At 40.0% G+C, this 17,093-nt stretch overlaps 1 protein-coding gene across 2 annotated transcripts in view; it reads left to right on the top strand.

The window, feature by feature from the left end:
- Positions 1-17,093, top strand: part of LOC149196694 (F-box protein PP2-B11-like) — a 76,046-nt gene that overhangs the window by 38,218 nt on the left and 20,735 nt on the right. The window contains exon 1 of one of the 2 annotated variants that reach the window (XM_089405613.1): positions 12,290-12,734. The exons of the other annotated variant lie outside the window; for it this stretch is intronic. Coding sequence (XP_089261739.1) covers positions 12,453-12,734 — 282 coding nt within the window. The 5' untranslated portion in view covers positions 12,290-12,452. Of the gene's footprint in view, positions 1-12,289; positions 12,735-17,093 lie in introns of those variants that run through there. 2 annotated transcript variants of the gene reach the window in all.

Here is a 17,093-nt window from a genome sequence, read left to right as displayed (position 1 = left end):
TCTGGCACCAACCAATTGATTATGAACATATCCCTTTTCGCTGCAGAAGATGCCATGAGTATGGACACCTATACCGAGATTGCCCTATCACGTTATCAGAAAAGGAAAAGGAAGCAGGTAATGAAAGGAGAAACACGGCGAAGGAATCAGGATAAGAGGATGAGAACTTCAGAGAAGTGCAGAGAAAGAAAAAAGGAGGGGACAACAAGACACAGTCGGACAAACAAAAAGGAACCAATACTATAGAATCCCAAAACAAATTCCAAGTCTTACAGGAAGAAGAAGTGGAAGCAGAGGAGAAAGAAGATGAGGAAATATAAGGAATGGAGGTCATAAAGGAGAATGCAGATAAAGGGGCAGATCAAGCAGATAAAGGTCAAGAGGTAACAGAGGAACCAATAGAAAACCAAGAGGATCAACGAAGAATGGAAATAGATCCACAGAAAACAAAAGGCGAGGAAGAAGAACAAGTAATGAGGAAGCTTCTGCAGGAATGGAAGACGCTCGATGAAAGATTTATTCCAGAGGAACAGAAGCAGATGTATAAAGAAGCCTTTCAAAGATACAAAGAGAAAAAAGGAATAACTGAAGACAGAAGAATTGGGAAGATGGAGATGCAGGAAACCCAAAATATAGGAATGAGCAGTACTGGCAAAGGAGGGAGAAAAAGAGGTAGAAGAACACTGAGTGAAACAATTCAAGAAGTGGGAGAAATGTTGGTGAATTCAGGAAGAGTTATACCTCTCTCAGAGGTATTTCAATCCCCCCCAAAACTATTGAGATGATCATCACAAGCTGGAACATAAGAGGCCTCAACAGTAGAGGCAAGCAGAGGTATTTAAATGACAGACTGAAAAAAGATAAGCCTAGCATAATGATAGTACAAGAAACAAAAATAAGTACAGAGAAAATGAGAGATATCTTGAATAGAAACAAGAATAGATATGAAATGATGGGACAGGATGCGATTGGGAGTGTGGGAGGTTTGGTAATAATTTGGAACCCAGAAGAAATACAAATAGACAATTGGATAAGCTTCCCAAGAATCCTAACAGGAACTGCAAAGATTATAGGAACAACAGAGGAGGTTATTTTAACAGGTGTTTATGGACCTCATTCCCAAAGAGAACGGGAAAAATTTCTGCAAAATATAAAAGCAATGAGGACTCTAATCCCTGAAAAACCATGGATAGTAGGAGGGGATTTCAATCTGATTAGAAGCTTAGAGGAGAAAAGAGGAGGCCTAAGAAGAATGGATACAGCTATGGAACAGTTTGGAGATATGATAAGGGAGCAGGGACTGGTTGATATTCAAACTATAAATGGAAATCATACTTGGAACAACCGAAGAGGGGGAGCTAACCAAATTGCATCACGACTTGACAGATTCTTAATTTCTGAACAAATCATGATGAAAGATGTTTTCATAGAAGCCACAATTCTACCGGTTGCAGGATCTGATCACTGGCCGATTAAGATGGAAATAGATCTCAAACAAAGACCTAATAACAGACCATTTAGATTTGAAGCATTTTGGCTCAGAAACGAGGGGCTGATAGAGAAACTTGAAGAATGGTGGAAGAAGAGCGAACAAAAGGGAAAAAATAAAATGCATACCTTCCAACTCAAATTAAAAGAGTTGAGGGGCAAAATAAAAAAGTGGAATAAAGAAGAATTTGGAAATATACTGAAGGAGAAACAACGCCTAGAGCAAAGAATGAATGAGCTGCAACAGATGGATATATTAGAAGGTTTACAGGAAGATAGAATAAAGGAAGAAGGAATTATAATAAATCAACTAGAAGAGAGAAGAAAACAAGAAGAGATCTTATTGAGACAGAAGTCAAGAGTTCAGTGGCTTAGAGAAGGAGAAAGGAATACTAAGTTCTTCCATAAAGCAATGATACAGCATAGACAAAGAAACAGAATTTTCTCCATTAAGAACCAAGAAGGTCAACGTATCCTCCAGCATGATGAAATAGAAAAAGTACTGGTTAATCATTTCAAAAATCTTCTAAGTGAAACTCAAGAAAATAGAACAGAGGCTATAATGAAGATAAGCAAGGAGATCCCTAAACTGGTAACTAGAGATCAGAATTTGGCATTGATGAGGAAAATTACTATGGAAGAAGTGGAGGAAACAGTTAGGAATATGAAAAGGAACAAAGCCCCTGGGCCAGATGGGTATACGGTAGAATTCTACCAAGCAGGATGGCACTTCCTTGCTGAAGAAGTCCTAGAAGTGGTGGAGGAAGCTCGAATTCATCAAAGAATATGGCCAGGTATAAACTCTACTCTGTTAACTCTCATTCCTAAAACTACCCACTCGGATCAAGCTGAAGGCTTTCGCCCTATAGCTTTATGTAATGTTATCTACAAGATAGTGGCATCAGTGGTGACCCAGAGGCTGAAATCCATCCTCCCGAACATAATATCCCCAGAACAAACTGGGTTCATAGAAGGAAGACAGATTTTGGATGGATTAGTGGTGGCCCATGAAGTAATCCACACCTTAAAGGTGAAAAAGGAAAAAGGAATGCTGATTAAATTAGATCTATCAAAAGCCTATGACAGATTAAATTAGAGATATTTAGAAGCCATCCTTCAAGCCTTTGGATTCTGTGATAGATGGGTGAAATGGGTCTTAAGTATGATCTCCATGCCAAATTTTTCCATCCTACTAAATGGAGCCCCATCTGCTACTTTTAATGCTTCAAGAGGCCTTAGACAGGGTGATCCCTTATCCCCCTTTCTCTTCATAATAGCAGCAGAAGGATTAGGCAGATATTTCAAAAAAGAATTAAGAGAAAGAAAAATCCAAGGTCTAAGGTTATGGGGCAATCACACTACAGTCACCCACCAACAGTTCGTGGACGATATCATGATATACTGTAAAGTATCCCTGAAAGAGGTGAGACAGATAAGGAGAATTTTAGAGGTGTTTATGAAAGGTTCAGGTATGGAGATAAATAATGAAAAATCAAGAACGTTCTTTTTTAATACAGTGGAACCCATCAAAAATCACTTAACCAGAACCCTGGGTTATAGAAAAGGGGAGCTCCCAACAAAGTATTTAGGAACCATGCTGGACTCATCATCCCTAAAAATAGGAAATTGGAGATCCATAATAGAAAAGATCATGAAAAGACTAGAAAATTGGTCTTTCCGCACCCTGAATCTTGCTGCAAGAGTTGTACTGCTCAAATCAACCATACAGGCGATCCCAATATATCCACTATCAGTAATGGCAGCACCAAAAGGGATATGCAACAAGCTGATAGAGATTTATAGAAAATTCCTATGGGGAGGGCATAAGCAAAAAAAGAAATGGACACTTTGCTCCTGGGAAAGCCTAACTAAACCAAAAGAAAAAGGCGGATTAGGTCTAAGGGACCCGTCTGTACTAAATCAAGTTCTAGCAACAAAACTAAGATGGAGATGGATGCAAGGAGGAAAGGACCTTTGGAAAGAAATATGGATAGCAAAATATAATATGCCATCAACACCTGAAGAAATATTAAGGAAACAAGAAATACCAAGAGGATCAGCTATATGGGAACTGGCCAATCAAAACAGAGAAATAGTAGATGGAAATATATTTTGGGAAATCAAAGGGGGCTAGACAACGAGATTTTGGGAAGAAGCGTGGCAACAAAGGGAGAAAATGGTGAATCTACAGGGAATGCAGGATATTTACAGAATAGGGATAGACAAAGGACTCATCTCGGTCAAAGATTATTGGATAGAAGGAAGAGAAAATGAAGAATGGAGAGAATGGAAAAAAATAGAAGATTGGAAAAGGAATTCAATGGAGGACCAAAAAATCTTGTTTAGTAAGGAAATAGAATCCAGGAAAATAAAAACCAGAGGAGGTAATGATATCCTACGATGGGGAAAAGAAACTAAAGGAACTTTCACTATTAAGGAAGCATACAATACAAAAGTCCAGCAAGACCAGAGGGAAGAGGAGTAGAAATGGAGAAAACTTTGGAAAAATAAATGGTGGCCGAAGATAAAGATGTTCGTGTGGTTGGTAGGAAGGAAACGTATACTAACCTGGGACCAAATCCAAAAAAGAGGATTTTCAGGCCCATCAAGATGCTGTCTCTGCAACCAAGATGGAGAAGACCAGGAACATTTACTAAATGGTTGCAGAGTAGCACAATACCAATGGGATAAGACTAGAGATCTCTTTTCAAAAACTGAACGAAATCCACAAGATATCATACAAACTCTGTGTAATTAGGGAGAAGGAAAATTTAAAAGCTCGGTGGTGAGAAGACCCTGGAACATGGTGGCAGGATTAAATGTGTGGAATATTTGGAAAGAAAGAAATGGAAGAATTTTCCAAAAGAAAATATCAAATCCGGAAGAAGTTTGGCAAAGGACCCTGAGACAAATCAGAGAATCAATTCTTGCAGAAGTATGGACAGAGGAAGATTAGAAAACCCTTGAAGAAGAAGCAGAAATCCTAAGAAGGTTGAACTTGGAACAAGGGATGGTCTTTCAACAAAAAACAAAGCAACAACAACCTATTGTTACCCAAAGTCTCGCAGTCTTCCGAAGGCCACAGGAAGGGTTTATCAAGCTCAACTTCGATGGAGCGGCAAAGGGGAATCCAGGTCCAGCAGGATACGGAGGAATTTTTAGAGACAGTCAAGGAAATACATAATGGATTTATGCAGAACATGGAGGAACTATGAGTAATAATGAAGCGTAATTCATGGTAGCTTACCAGGGCCTCAAAATTGCGATAAGAAATGGATATAGAAAGGTAGAGATTGAAGGTGACTCAGCCTTGGTTATAAGCACCATAAAAAAACTAATTCAAGGGAAACAGTGGGAGCAGGTAGCCAAAAGTTGGAGAACGGCGAGCCTGGTCCAAGAAATTGAAGAAATACTGAAAGGTATAGAATACAAGACCACCTCTCACGTTAAACAAGAAGGAAATAAACCTGTGGATTTCTTGGCCAATTGGGGAAGCAAGGAATTAATAGGGAAAGTGGATGATAGTTGGATAAACCAAATGGAGATGACAAGATGGGAAAGTTTAATACAACTCATAGAACACGATACCCATGAAACAATATAATTGCAATCAAAAAACCGTGGAGCTCCTGAGCGGGATAGGACAGAAGGACGGCGGCTACACTCCCCTGACCACAATAATTAATGATAATTCAGAGCAGCAGGTACGGAAATCAAATCAAAACACGAGATGTTGGCATTATGATTCAAGTGTTGTCCTTGATGGCAACTCACTCAGAGGTTGGTACAGGTGCTCAGAGACTGGTACAGGTGATGACAACTTAACTAGTGGACAGATCTCAGTACAGCAGGACAAGAAAGATATATACGCAGGTTCAGCAAGGAGAATCAGCGTGTACACGCAGGTTGGCTTCAGTAAAAGCGCGTACATGTGAAAACGTACCTTTGGTCAGTAGCAGTTAGTCCTTGGAAGTTGTGCCTATGGTTTTGGACCATGGCGTCTCGACGGACGTGTTGATCCCTAGTTTTGAGGTTGATGGTATTGTGTTACTATGGTTTTGGCTCTTGGTATTGAGCAAGGCCTAAGGCTATATAAGGAGAAGATCACTAGGCCAAAGAGTGCAAGTGTGAGTGATGAAGATCTGAGAAAGTGTGTGATCCAAGTGCTGGTTATGGGTTGGTGATCTGAACCAAGGTTTCACCCATGTGGAGGATGATGAATGATGGAACGAGATCTCAAGGGTTGGAATGATTATCTTCATATGGTTTGACTCTGGATAGACTAGATCTACTGACGCATGTTTATTATTATGATCTGGGTATGTTTTGATGTCTGATATAGCTACAGAGTTTTAAGGTTGAATTTACAGATCTGTACGCGGGTTGGTCTTGGTAAAAGAGCGTATACACGCAGGTTGGGTTCATCCAAGTAGCGTATACAATGTGAAGTATGATATTTGTATATGGAGCTGGATCTGGTTGTTGCTATGATTGTCTGGTTATTGTTGACAGGGTTACAGTGATTCAGAATTGGATGTTTCAGTGATTGATGATGCAGGTTGTACTACAATGATGATTGTCTTATGGATCTAGTATGAAAATGTATGAAACATGGTCCCGGGTAGATCGTAGGCCGGCACCTACGTACTGGTAAACATATCAGCCAGTACAAGAGCCAGGGGGTTGTAGCTCCCTTCCACTAGCAGCTGGAAAACGAGTAAAGAAGCATTCTGTAGGTAGGCACCTACGTACTAGTAAATGGATCGGCTAGTACAAGAGCTAAGAGGGTTGTAGCCCTCTGCAGGTTGTAGCTTGCGTGCTGGTAAAGGACTGCACCAGTACATTGTAAAAGAAGTTCTCATTAAAGAAGAAAGAGACAAATTGCAGCAGGTGGTTTTCACCCACATTGGGTTTCCACCTTATATCATGGTGTTCATGTGTGTGGCATTTGTGTGATGATCTGTTCTGTTATACTGCACCTGTTTACTGTTAATATGCTTAATAATGTTCTGATGCATTTACTGAAGATAAGATTAACTCAATCATAAGATCTCTGGATATACGCTAGTTGCATTAGACACAGTCGCGTGTACACGCGGGTTCACTTAACTGAAGTCGCGTATATGTTTCTGAGTATGAAATTGAAAAGTTTTATCTAATCTGATAATACTGATTCACCCCCCCCCCCTCTCAGTATTATTTCCAACAATTGGTATCAGAACAGGTCCTTCAGAGAAGCTTGATCGCTTGAAGGAGATTCGTAGAACAATGGGGAAGAAAGCACGTCAGAAAAAGAAGACAGCTCAAAAGAACAATGACAACCTGTCGTTGTGTGGAAGCAAGTATTCAGATCCTGAAGCACCTCAGATTAAAGATGGACAAGCAAATGAAGCGTCAGATCAAATCATAGATCAACAAGATCTACCTAGCAAAAGGGAGAATGCCCTCAAAGAAGAAATCATCAGATTAGAAGAACAGTTGGAATGTGCCTCCAGAGTTCGAGAAATGCTGCTAGCACTGAATAAAGAGCAAGAAAACGAGATCCTCAAACTAAGGCATCAGTTGGATGAAGGAAGGAAAGTTGAAGAGACCTTGAAGAAGCAATGTCTTGAAAAAGAAGAACAACATCAAGTTGAGGTAAATATCTTGAAAAACAAATTAGAAGAAAAGGATAAGCTTTTACGATTTCAAGATAGCTCTAAAGTCTTGGATGATATTCTTAGTAGTCAAAGATCTCCTGCTATCAAGACTGGTCTTGGTTTTCATGAATATGTTGAAGGTGAATCTAGTTCACAAGGTGAGGCAAGAAACTCTAATGAGAAATCTGAAATGCCCAAAAAGGAACAACCAAGGAAAGAAATTCCTCAAGGAAGATTCTCTACTCCTAACTATGGACGTGATAGACGATTATTTCCTCCACTGAATAATGTTGAATGTTATGTATGTCATAATCTTGGACATGTTGCAGCCAAATGTAGAAGAAGACGGTTTCAAGACCATCATGCAGAAAGATCATCACATTCAAGATACTTTAATGGATATTGCTTTTCTTGCAATATGTTTGGCCACAAAGCTGCTGATTGCTACAAGAGGAATATGAAACATGTAAGATGCTATGCATGTAACAAGTTTGGACATAAAGCAAGAGATTGCAGGAACAAAGCTCATGATAAGAAGAAATCATCAACATGCGTGAAGATATGGAAGAAGAAGGAAGTTCAGTCAGAAAGATGTGGCACAGCACAGGGTACTCAGCACAGCACAGACATAACAGACTCAGGGGGAGCTGAAGGTATAGAACTTCAGTGTTCTGATTCTCATACGCAAGTTTCATGAAGACAAGTCGCGTATATACGCGAGTTACAGGCTGCAAAGTCGCGTATATGAAGAAAGGGCAGCAGAACAGACCCAGGTTCAGTCATGGTTGGCTCAGGCTCAGGGGGAGCAGAACAGACTCAGGAAATGGTTCAGACATGGTTGGCTTACACTCAGGGGGAGAATATTCTTCGAATAATGCATTGTTGGCATTATGGTTAGAAGGTGTTGATAAAGTCTATGAAGCTAAATGATACATCTTACTGTTTAGGAATGGTATTGCAGGCTGATGCTTATGGTACAGATCATGATGCTGTTGGTGGCTTTCATAAGTCTTGGTCTAGATATTTCATCACTATGTCATGTATCTCTTTTATGATGTCAAGGTCATGTAACGGCCTATGTTGGTTTCCCCACTATGCCTGGGATGAATGATGAAATGTTCATGTATTATCATGTATCTTCACATGGTTAGGTGGATGAGTCAATATTGGTATATCCCCACTAGGTTGGGTGATGAATGTATGTTGAGTCTTTTGGTGATAGGAAGGTCTTCTATGATGTATAAGTCTTTGTTCTTCTTGAAGAACATCTTTTTCAGATCTTGCCTACAGTCAAGGGGAGCATGAACAGCACAATTCAGCAAGAGCAGGATGGATAGATTGGTACACTTTGGCATACACAAAGGGGGAGCACATTTGGAGATTTCAGCATGTACTCAGGGGGAGTATGGACAACAGTATGGACAGCAGAAGGTATACCAAGGAAGAGAATATCTTGGTCCACCCTTTGCCCTTGATGTCAAAGGGGGAGAGTGACTTGGTGTGGTGGTTGCCATCAAGTCCAAAGGGGGAGATTGTTGGCATTATGATTCAAGTGTTGTCCTTGATGGCAACTCACTCAGAGGTTGGTACAGGTGCTCAGAGACTGGTACAGGTGATGACAACTTAACTAGTGGACAGATCTCAGTACAGCAGGACAAGAAAGATATATACGCAGGTTCAGCAAGGAGAATCAGCGTGTACACGCAGGTTGGCTTCAGTAAAAGCGCGTACATGTGAAAACGTACCTTTGGTCAGTAGCAGTTAGTCCTTGGAAGTTGTGCCTATGGTTTTGGACCATGGCGTCTCGACGGACGTGTTGATCCCTAGTTTTGAGGTTGATGGTATTGTGTTACTATGGTTTTGGCTCTTGGTATTGAGCAAGGCCTAAGGCTATATAAGGAGAAGATCACTAGGCCAAAGAGTGCAAGTGTGAGTGATGAAGATCTGAGAAAGTGTGTGATCCAAGTGCTGGTTATGGGTTGGTGATCTGAACCAAGGTTTCACCCATGTGGAGGATGATGAATGATGGAACGAGATCTCAAGGGTTGGAATGATTATCTTCATATGGTTTGACTCTGGATAGACTAGATCTACTGACGCATGTTTATTATTATGATCTGGGTATGTTTTGATGTCTGATATAGCTACAGAGTTTTAAGGTTGAATTTACAGATCTGTACGCGGGTTGGTCTTGGTAAAAGAGCGTATACACGCAGGTTGGGTTCATCCAAGTAGCGTATACAATGTGAAGTATGATATTTGTATATGGAGCTGGATCTGGTTGTTGCTATGATTGTCTGGTTATTGTTGACAGGGTTACAGTGATTCAGAATTGGATGTTTCAGTGATTGATGATGCAGGTTGTACTACAATGATGATTGTCTTATGGATCTAGTATGAAAATGTATGAAACATGGTCCCGGGTAGATCGTAGGCCGGCACCTACGTACTGGTAAACATATCAGCCAGTACAAGAGCCAGGGGGTTGTAGCTCCCTTCCACTAGCAGCTGGAAAACGAGTAAAGAAGCATTCTGTAGGTAGGCACCTACGTACTAGTAAATGGATCGGCTAGTACAAGAGCTAAGAGGGTTGTAGCCCTCTGCAGGTTGTAGCCTGCGTGCTGGTAAAGGACTGCACCAGTACATTGTAAAAGAAGTTCTCATTAAAGAAGAAAGAGACAAATTGCAGCAGGTGGTTTTCACCCACATTGGGTTTCCACCTTATATCATGGTGTTCATGTGTGTGGCATTTGTGTGATGATCTGTTCTGTTATACTGCACCTGTTTACTGTTAATATGCTTAATAATGTTCTGATGCATTTACTGAAGATAAGATTAACTCAATCATAAGATCTCTGGATATACGCTAGTTGCATTAGACACAGTCGCGTGTACACGCGGGTTCACTTAACTGAAGTCGCGTATATGTTTCTGAGTATGAAATTGAAAAGTTTTATCTAATCTGATAATACTGATTCACCCCCCCCTCTCAGTATTATTTCCAACACGAGAAACATCGCAAAGAGTATCATGCAAGTAATAAGGGAGAAAGGAAATGGAGGACAAACGCATCATAAACAGAAAGGTGGCGATAAAACTATAAGGCGGAACAAGAGAAGGATGACAGACAGCAAGACGTTGAAGAAGGTGGCAAGGAAAGGAGAGACCTGGCAGAGGAATAAAAACCAACGACTTAAGCGAGTTAAGATGGCAGCGAGCTGGGATAAAGAAGTTCAGTTAGAGCGGGAAGATTACAGAGACAGACAATTCGATCGGAGCAGAATCAAAATTGAGGTCGAAAGCTCAGAAGACATGGAGATTAACCAGGATGAGGGTTTCCTGAGGGGGACTTTTGAAATAGGACAGAGCAGTAAAAATGTTAAACGAGGCAGAACAGGCGGAAGAGGGAGAGGACGCGGACGAAGAGGTAAGGGCCGACCTCGGCAAGAAAACAATGGAGAGGAGGGAAACCCGACACGGGAAAAACAAAAAAGGGGAGGAAATCTATTCGTAGGACGGCTCATGAGGCAGAGCAGGCTTACAAGCAAGAAACAAATGAAGACATTCGAAAAATCATAGACGTCATGGAAAACAAAGTCCTGGAAGAACCGTCAGACCCTGAGATGGAAGAGTGGAAATCTCAGATGCCAGATCCAGGCAATACCAGGGGTAGACTAACCCTATACCGTCAAGCTCTCCACATTTACTGGGTCCAAGGCAAGCTCTCCACATTTACTGGGCCAAGGCAATGGAACAGGTCGCTGTAGAAATGGTGGAGATGGCCCAGGAATCGCAGGCAACAAGAAAGGAGATGGCTAATGTCGAAGTTATAATGTGGCAACAGAATGAGCAGATCAAGGAGATACAGGGGATGCTGAAGGAACTGATAAAAACCAAGGACAAAGACGAAACCAAAAACGGAAGCGCGGAAGCTTGAGAGGCTAGTTAACTCTCTCTTTTTGATTTTTGTTGCTACAGATCTGTTTTGGGAATTTGATTGCATGTTACAACAATCAGTAGTGAAGATAGGTCTTTGAGTAGATCTTAGAAAAAACAGTCTCTGAAAACAATCTGATTATGAAGGTTTAATGTCTTGTAAGTCTTTTTTCTGACAGTATGATAAAAGAAAAACAGTATCGAATGCATGATGAAGAGGAACCAACAGATCCGGTTTCCCATATGGGCAGATTGAGGTTCCTTAGTATGTAATTTTCAATTTTCTATAGATAATAGAAATTCCTTAGCTTACAAAAAAAAATAGATTAATTTTTAATTAGCATAGATCCATCTTAGATCAAATCCCTTAATATGCAAATTTCATGACAACAAGTTTAATCCCTCTCATGGATTGGTACTTCTAAAGTCAAAATGTGACATCTCTCCTCTACTGGGTTGTATGAGATCAAATAAACACGTGAGAGTGACCCACATAAATTATTAAAATGGACAAGTCAAAGCTAAAAGCCATATTCATGTAAAAGGAATATCTAGGTGGAAATAAGACTGCAATACACTTATGAAGTTATTTGCTTTTGTTTTTTTGTGTGTAATAAAGTCAAGTAAAATTGATAAATAATTATATAATTTTAATAAATTAAAAAAATGTTATTTAAAAAAAATATTATTGTAAAAACATGTGATAATGTTTATTGTAACTAATTTTACTTTAGTCCAAAAAAATTAATGAGTACAATATATTAATGAGTACAATATATATCATCTTTAATAATTAATATTTTAATTACCAATTTCATTGGAGAGTTTGGCAACCATTATACATATGCCTATGTTCGTGAGAAAATCCCCTCAAATCTTCTATTTTTTTGGTGTACCTTTTGAGGCAATTGCTAGTTTAATCTTTTTACTTTTTTACTTCAAAAATGGTGAATCTTCCCTATAGTTGACATCATCATTTTGAATCTTATTAATTCTTATAAAATTTATTATCTCACATAAATAACAAAATCTTGTGAGTCCTAGAATATCCACCATTCAATCGAATCCATTGCTCTTCCATAAATGTAAGTTATCAGATTACAACCGACTTAATGGGAAAAAAAATATTATATAAAAACACGGAAGTTTATAATTAATTAAATATAATATATTTTTTTTCATTAAGTCGGTTGTAATTTGATAACTTATATTTATGGAAGAGTTCATTGGATTCGATAGAACGGTTGATATTCTGCGACCTACAGTAATGCTCTTACACAGATTTTCGGAAAGGCATTGCCTTCGTATTGTGCATTGGGTAGTATAGAGTGAGGGTCGCAAATCCAAAGAATAAACTAATTTTGTGTCTTGCGATTGTAACCCTGGTAAATGGAGGAGAATGAGAAAGGGGCAATGACGACGCTGGGGGATTTGCCAGAGAGCTGCATATCGCACATGCTCTGCTTCACTACACCCAGAGATGTTTGCAGGCTCAGAGCTGTCAGTCGGACATTCAGGTCGGCCGGCAATTCGGACTCCGTGTGGGAAAAGATGCTTCCAATTCAGTATCCCTGTCTTCTTGCACGGCTCGATTCGCCCTTGGAAATCTGTTCCAAGAAAGAGTTGTATTTCGCGCTCTGTCATCCCAATTGGATCGACGGTAGAACCAAGGTACCAGTGTATTTATGCATTCTCTAATTCTTTGTCGGAATCTCTTTCAATTTCAATGACCAACTTTAAAATATATATATATGAAAATTTTCTGTAATTTTATCAAGTATAAATAAAATTACATCGATACATGCTTTTCAGCATCCCATCTTTACAAAAAAGTGCCCCAGATTGCTGTCCATACATATACCAGCGTCAGAACTATATCCATAATACTTTCTGTTGACTGTCCATTAAATACATCTTTCCAAAAAAACTTAAATCACTGATGTGTTCTCATATGGTAACTGATAAGAGTTCATAAAAAGTCCAAAAAAATTATGGCAAAACAGAGATATAAAGAGTAGACATTATTTATAGCCAAGGCTCAGGAAGATGTTCTGTAGAGCTGCCTTCTTCTGCTGTTGTAATCTTCCATGTTTCCAGCTCTAAACGAGCTTTTGAGAGGCAGTCCGCTTCTTGATTCATGTTCCTGTTGACATGGTCATAGGAGATCTGAGAAAAGTGCTAGTAAGCTGTTGACTACGCTGAATGAAAGAGTGGCTGCAGAGAATAGTTATGTAAACTGTTGAGACTCTTCACACAATTTATAACCAAGAGGGAGTCTCCATATATAGATGTCAAATGTTTTTGTCCAATGGCAACTGAAGTACTAATTTTAAAGCCATAAGCTTTGTATAATTATTTGAGACTCACCCAAGTCCCGCTGTGAAGGAAATGTGTTGTGAAATAGAGAGGTGGTGAATGCCGCTTGCGCTTCCTTGCGGAGATTCTTTTGGGAAACACCATCAAAGAAAGCCCAAGGGAAGTCTTTTTGTATGGAGATATCTGCATTTGGTGCCTTCAGCTGATTTTCGCTGCTGGATCTAAAAGATTCCATGATGGCTGAACTAGTAATGGCAATTTTGATGGAAGAGGGAGCAAAGTTACCAAAGATTGCCTGATTTCTGTCCAACCATATTCCCCAGGCCATGGTAAGAGGAAGAGCCTTATGTTGACTTTGTGAGATGCTGACAGCCAAGCTTTAGGCTATCTTCAACCGAAGGGCCATCCCAAGGGTATGACAGGTCTTCTAATCTTGTATTTCAGCCCAGATAGATTGTGTAATTGGAGAATAAAAATGATCAATAGTTTCTTCATCCATTGACCATAGGAAGCATTTGCTGGGTCCTTGAAAATAATGGTTTTGTAAGTAGTCCCAAGTGGGGGCTATTTTTCCTCAGAATCAGCCATATAAATAATTTTGCTTTTGAGGGAAATTTCATCTTCCAAAGTTTTTCCCCACCAAGGAGCTGTATGATTCAAGTTGACTTGCACTAGTTGTGAAAAGCCATATTTTGGTGAGTACTTCCCCGAGGGGTGATGGGCCCCAATGAGCTGATCCGGGGAGTCAAAGAAAACAAAGGGCTGTTGTAAATACCGGTGTTGAAAATGTCGACAACTGGAAAATATCGGTGAGGGTCCTGCGAACATCTTTTCAGCAACATCAACAAAAAAATGACAAATAAAAAGAATGCAAAATATGTTCATTTTTTTCAGATTTTTAAACATATAAAGCAACAACATGAAATAAATTCATTGGCACATAAATATGAAGAAAACACTGGTATATATGATGTAGCGGATGTCAAATAAAAATGATACATCAAAAGTGATACCAAATCTTGTTGATCCTTGATAATTGCCCAATTGAGGACTCAAATGTGAAGAACCAATACAAAATAACATCATATATACAAGTGTATCTCATCATCATGAGTTATATATAGCAAAACAAACAAAACTAGTAGCTAGCTATTTGAGATTAGTGTCGTCTCCCCCTTTTATGGGAAAAGATGATGGGTTGTTTGTCAGGCTTGCCCCTAGTAGTAGAAGGCCCTAGCCCTACACCTAATGTTAAATGATGATTGCTGGGTATGGAACTGTGCTTTCTATTTCTGTAGAAAATGGTATTGATGCTCCCACATTCTTCTCCTCCTCTTGTTGCTACTTCTCCACTGAGTCCTCCTCTTGTTGCCCCTGTACTAATGGTTCCTCCTCTAACCATGTAGGTGACTCCTACATTATGGGAACCTTGGACTCTAGCCTCCTCTTAGACAATACATCAATATTGTCTAAGGAAATGGCATCCACATCCAGTGGTTTCTCTATTTTTGCTTCACCCATAGTTGAAGATTGTAATGGACATACACCAAGTCATTAAGGTGTGCGAACTCCAACTTGTAAGAGTGTCATAAAAAAATTAATGAGTCTTGACACTTGAGGGTCATAAATTACAATAAATGCAATAGCTTATTTGAAGGTTGAAGCTAAGGTTATAACTTGTTGCATTTTTTCAAGTATATTTTCTCGAACACACTCAAATTGCGCTCACACGTCGAAGTGCTACCGGTTTGACTGAGGATTTTGATGGCCAATTTTTGCAAATTTGGTGCCCTTGCACCATAGCTTTGCCACCAAACATCTATAACAAAATAAAGAAAAGTAAAAAACTTAAACATAATCAAACTTTCAAATGAAACGTAATTGAATTTAAAAAATTTAGAATTCTAAATTAGTAAATTCTAATGAGTCATGACTTGTTACTTACATGGAACGAAGATGGTCCTTTCACGAATAACATCATCAAAGCCAAATAGTCCAACACCATCTTGATACACCTATATCTCGTAATTGATTTTTTTGTGAAGCTTGAGATCAAATACCATCTTATGAATATAGGTATGGAGCCCTTCCATCACCTCACAATCAAAATCAAAGTTGCATTTGTAGGAAAATGTGGGGTTGAGGAAAAGTGTTGTTGCATGAATGGGTCGATGAAGCATCTTGTCCATTGACTATCAATCATATCCCATAACATCATGTGCCTACTAAACCTAGCGGAACCTTTGCCTGCATAATAAGCATGAATGGTCTCTTTGGCCTCATCCATGGCCTCATACAAATAAGGCATTGCAGGCTTATCCCCATCTACCAATCTTAGGACCTTTACTATAGGTTCACTAACTGAGCGCACTTCTTCTACTCCTTGCCAAAAGGTGTCAGTGTGCACCATTTTTGCAATGGCTCTCCCATCCTATCTCTTGTTGTGTCTACAATCATGCTACTCATTAGAAACATACATTTGCTTCAACTCAAATTCACATTGAAGTAAAGACTGAATAGTAATGAAGTTGGTAGCAAAACGTGTGATTGCAGGACGTTGCAACTCCATGGTTCTGGTGCATCTCCTCATGAGGATAAGAACAAAAGCATGGTTGTATATGAACTTGGGGATGCTCCTAGCCTTATCAATCACCTCCTAGATGAAGGAGATTTTCCCCATATCCTCAAGCATCAAATCAATACGATGTGTTGCGCATGTAGTTCAGAATAATGAGTGGTGCCTATACATAAGCATTTTGCCAACAACCACATAATTAGTTGCATTATCTGTTATGGCTTGCACCAAATTCCGCGCACCAATCGCCTGGATGAACCCATCTAACAACTCACATATCAATTTTGCATCTTTTATGTGTTGATGCATCCACTGATTTAATAAACATTGCACCTTTAGGACAATGCACCAAGAAATTTGGGTCGAGAAAACAATGGAAGAGAACCCGCCTGACACAGGCTAGGATTTGTCTTCAGAGAATTTTCTGCTACACTCTCCCTTTCGCTTTATAACAATTTTGTCACCCTGCTGCCGTACTCCTCCGATGTCGTTCACCGCATCTACCGTTTCCCCGTTTGTGATTTTGTTTTGCCCCCCCCGTGACTCCGTCGTGCCCTTCTACACCTCCTCCTTTTGCTCGCGATTAACATCAACGATTTTTACAGTTTATGGTGGCAGCTGGCGCGTAACTCTCGGATCAATTATGGAAGTAGACATGGTAGATTACTCAGTTGACCCTTTGGAGGGTGTATCCATCTGGACATCCCCCCACGCTAACTCGGAAGGACTGCTCCCTTATTGTAGCGATTTGTCGGAAGCTATTGTGTCCTTACCCTCGCTCTCGACTCCCTCATGTTCGGTAGTAACCCTACCTCAGACCAACCCTTCCTGGCCATTTCTCGCTACCCCTCGCCCATCGTCGTCCTTCCTACATTTTGCGACCCGTTGTATAGGCCCTGACCTTGTTGCTAGCTCCTCGGGTTGTCCGCATTTTCCTCCATCTTTCGGGTCACATTTCCCTTCACTTTCTCCCCATGGTGAACCCTCGGTCACAGCACAGGGTACCCCTCCCGTAGCTTCGGTATCAACTCCCCTCTCCGACAGCTTCACAAGCATCCCACCTCTCTCGGGCGCCTTGTCTAAATCCTGCAAACCCTCAACCAAACCCTCCTATCAGCAGGAGGTGCCATAAGGTGGGT

The sequence above is a fragment of the Pinus tabuliformis genome, chromosome 2_2 (genome assembly GCF_031772625.1).
Source record: "Pinus tabuliformis cultivar Carrire ecotype Pingquan chromosome 2_2, CPIR1, whole genome shotgun sequence".
In the NCBI taxonomy this organism is placed as follows: Eukaryota; Viridiplantae; Streptophyta; class Pinopsida; order Pinales; family Pinaceae; genus Pinus; species Pinus tabuliformis.
The sequence above is the reverse complement of the archived record's forward strand: the minus strand, read 5'-3'. Positions and strand labels throughout refer to the sequence as shown.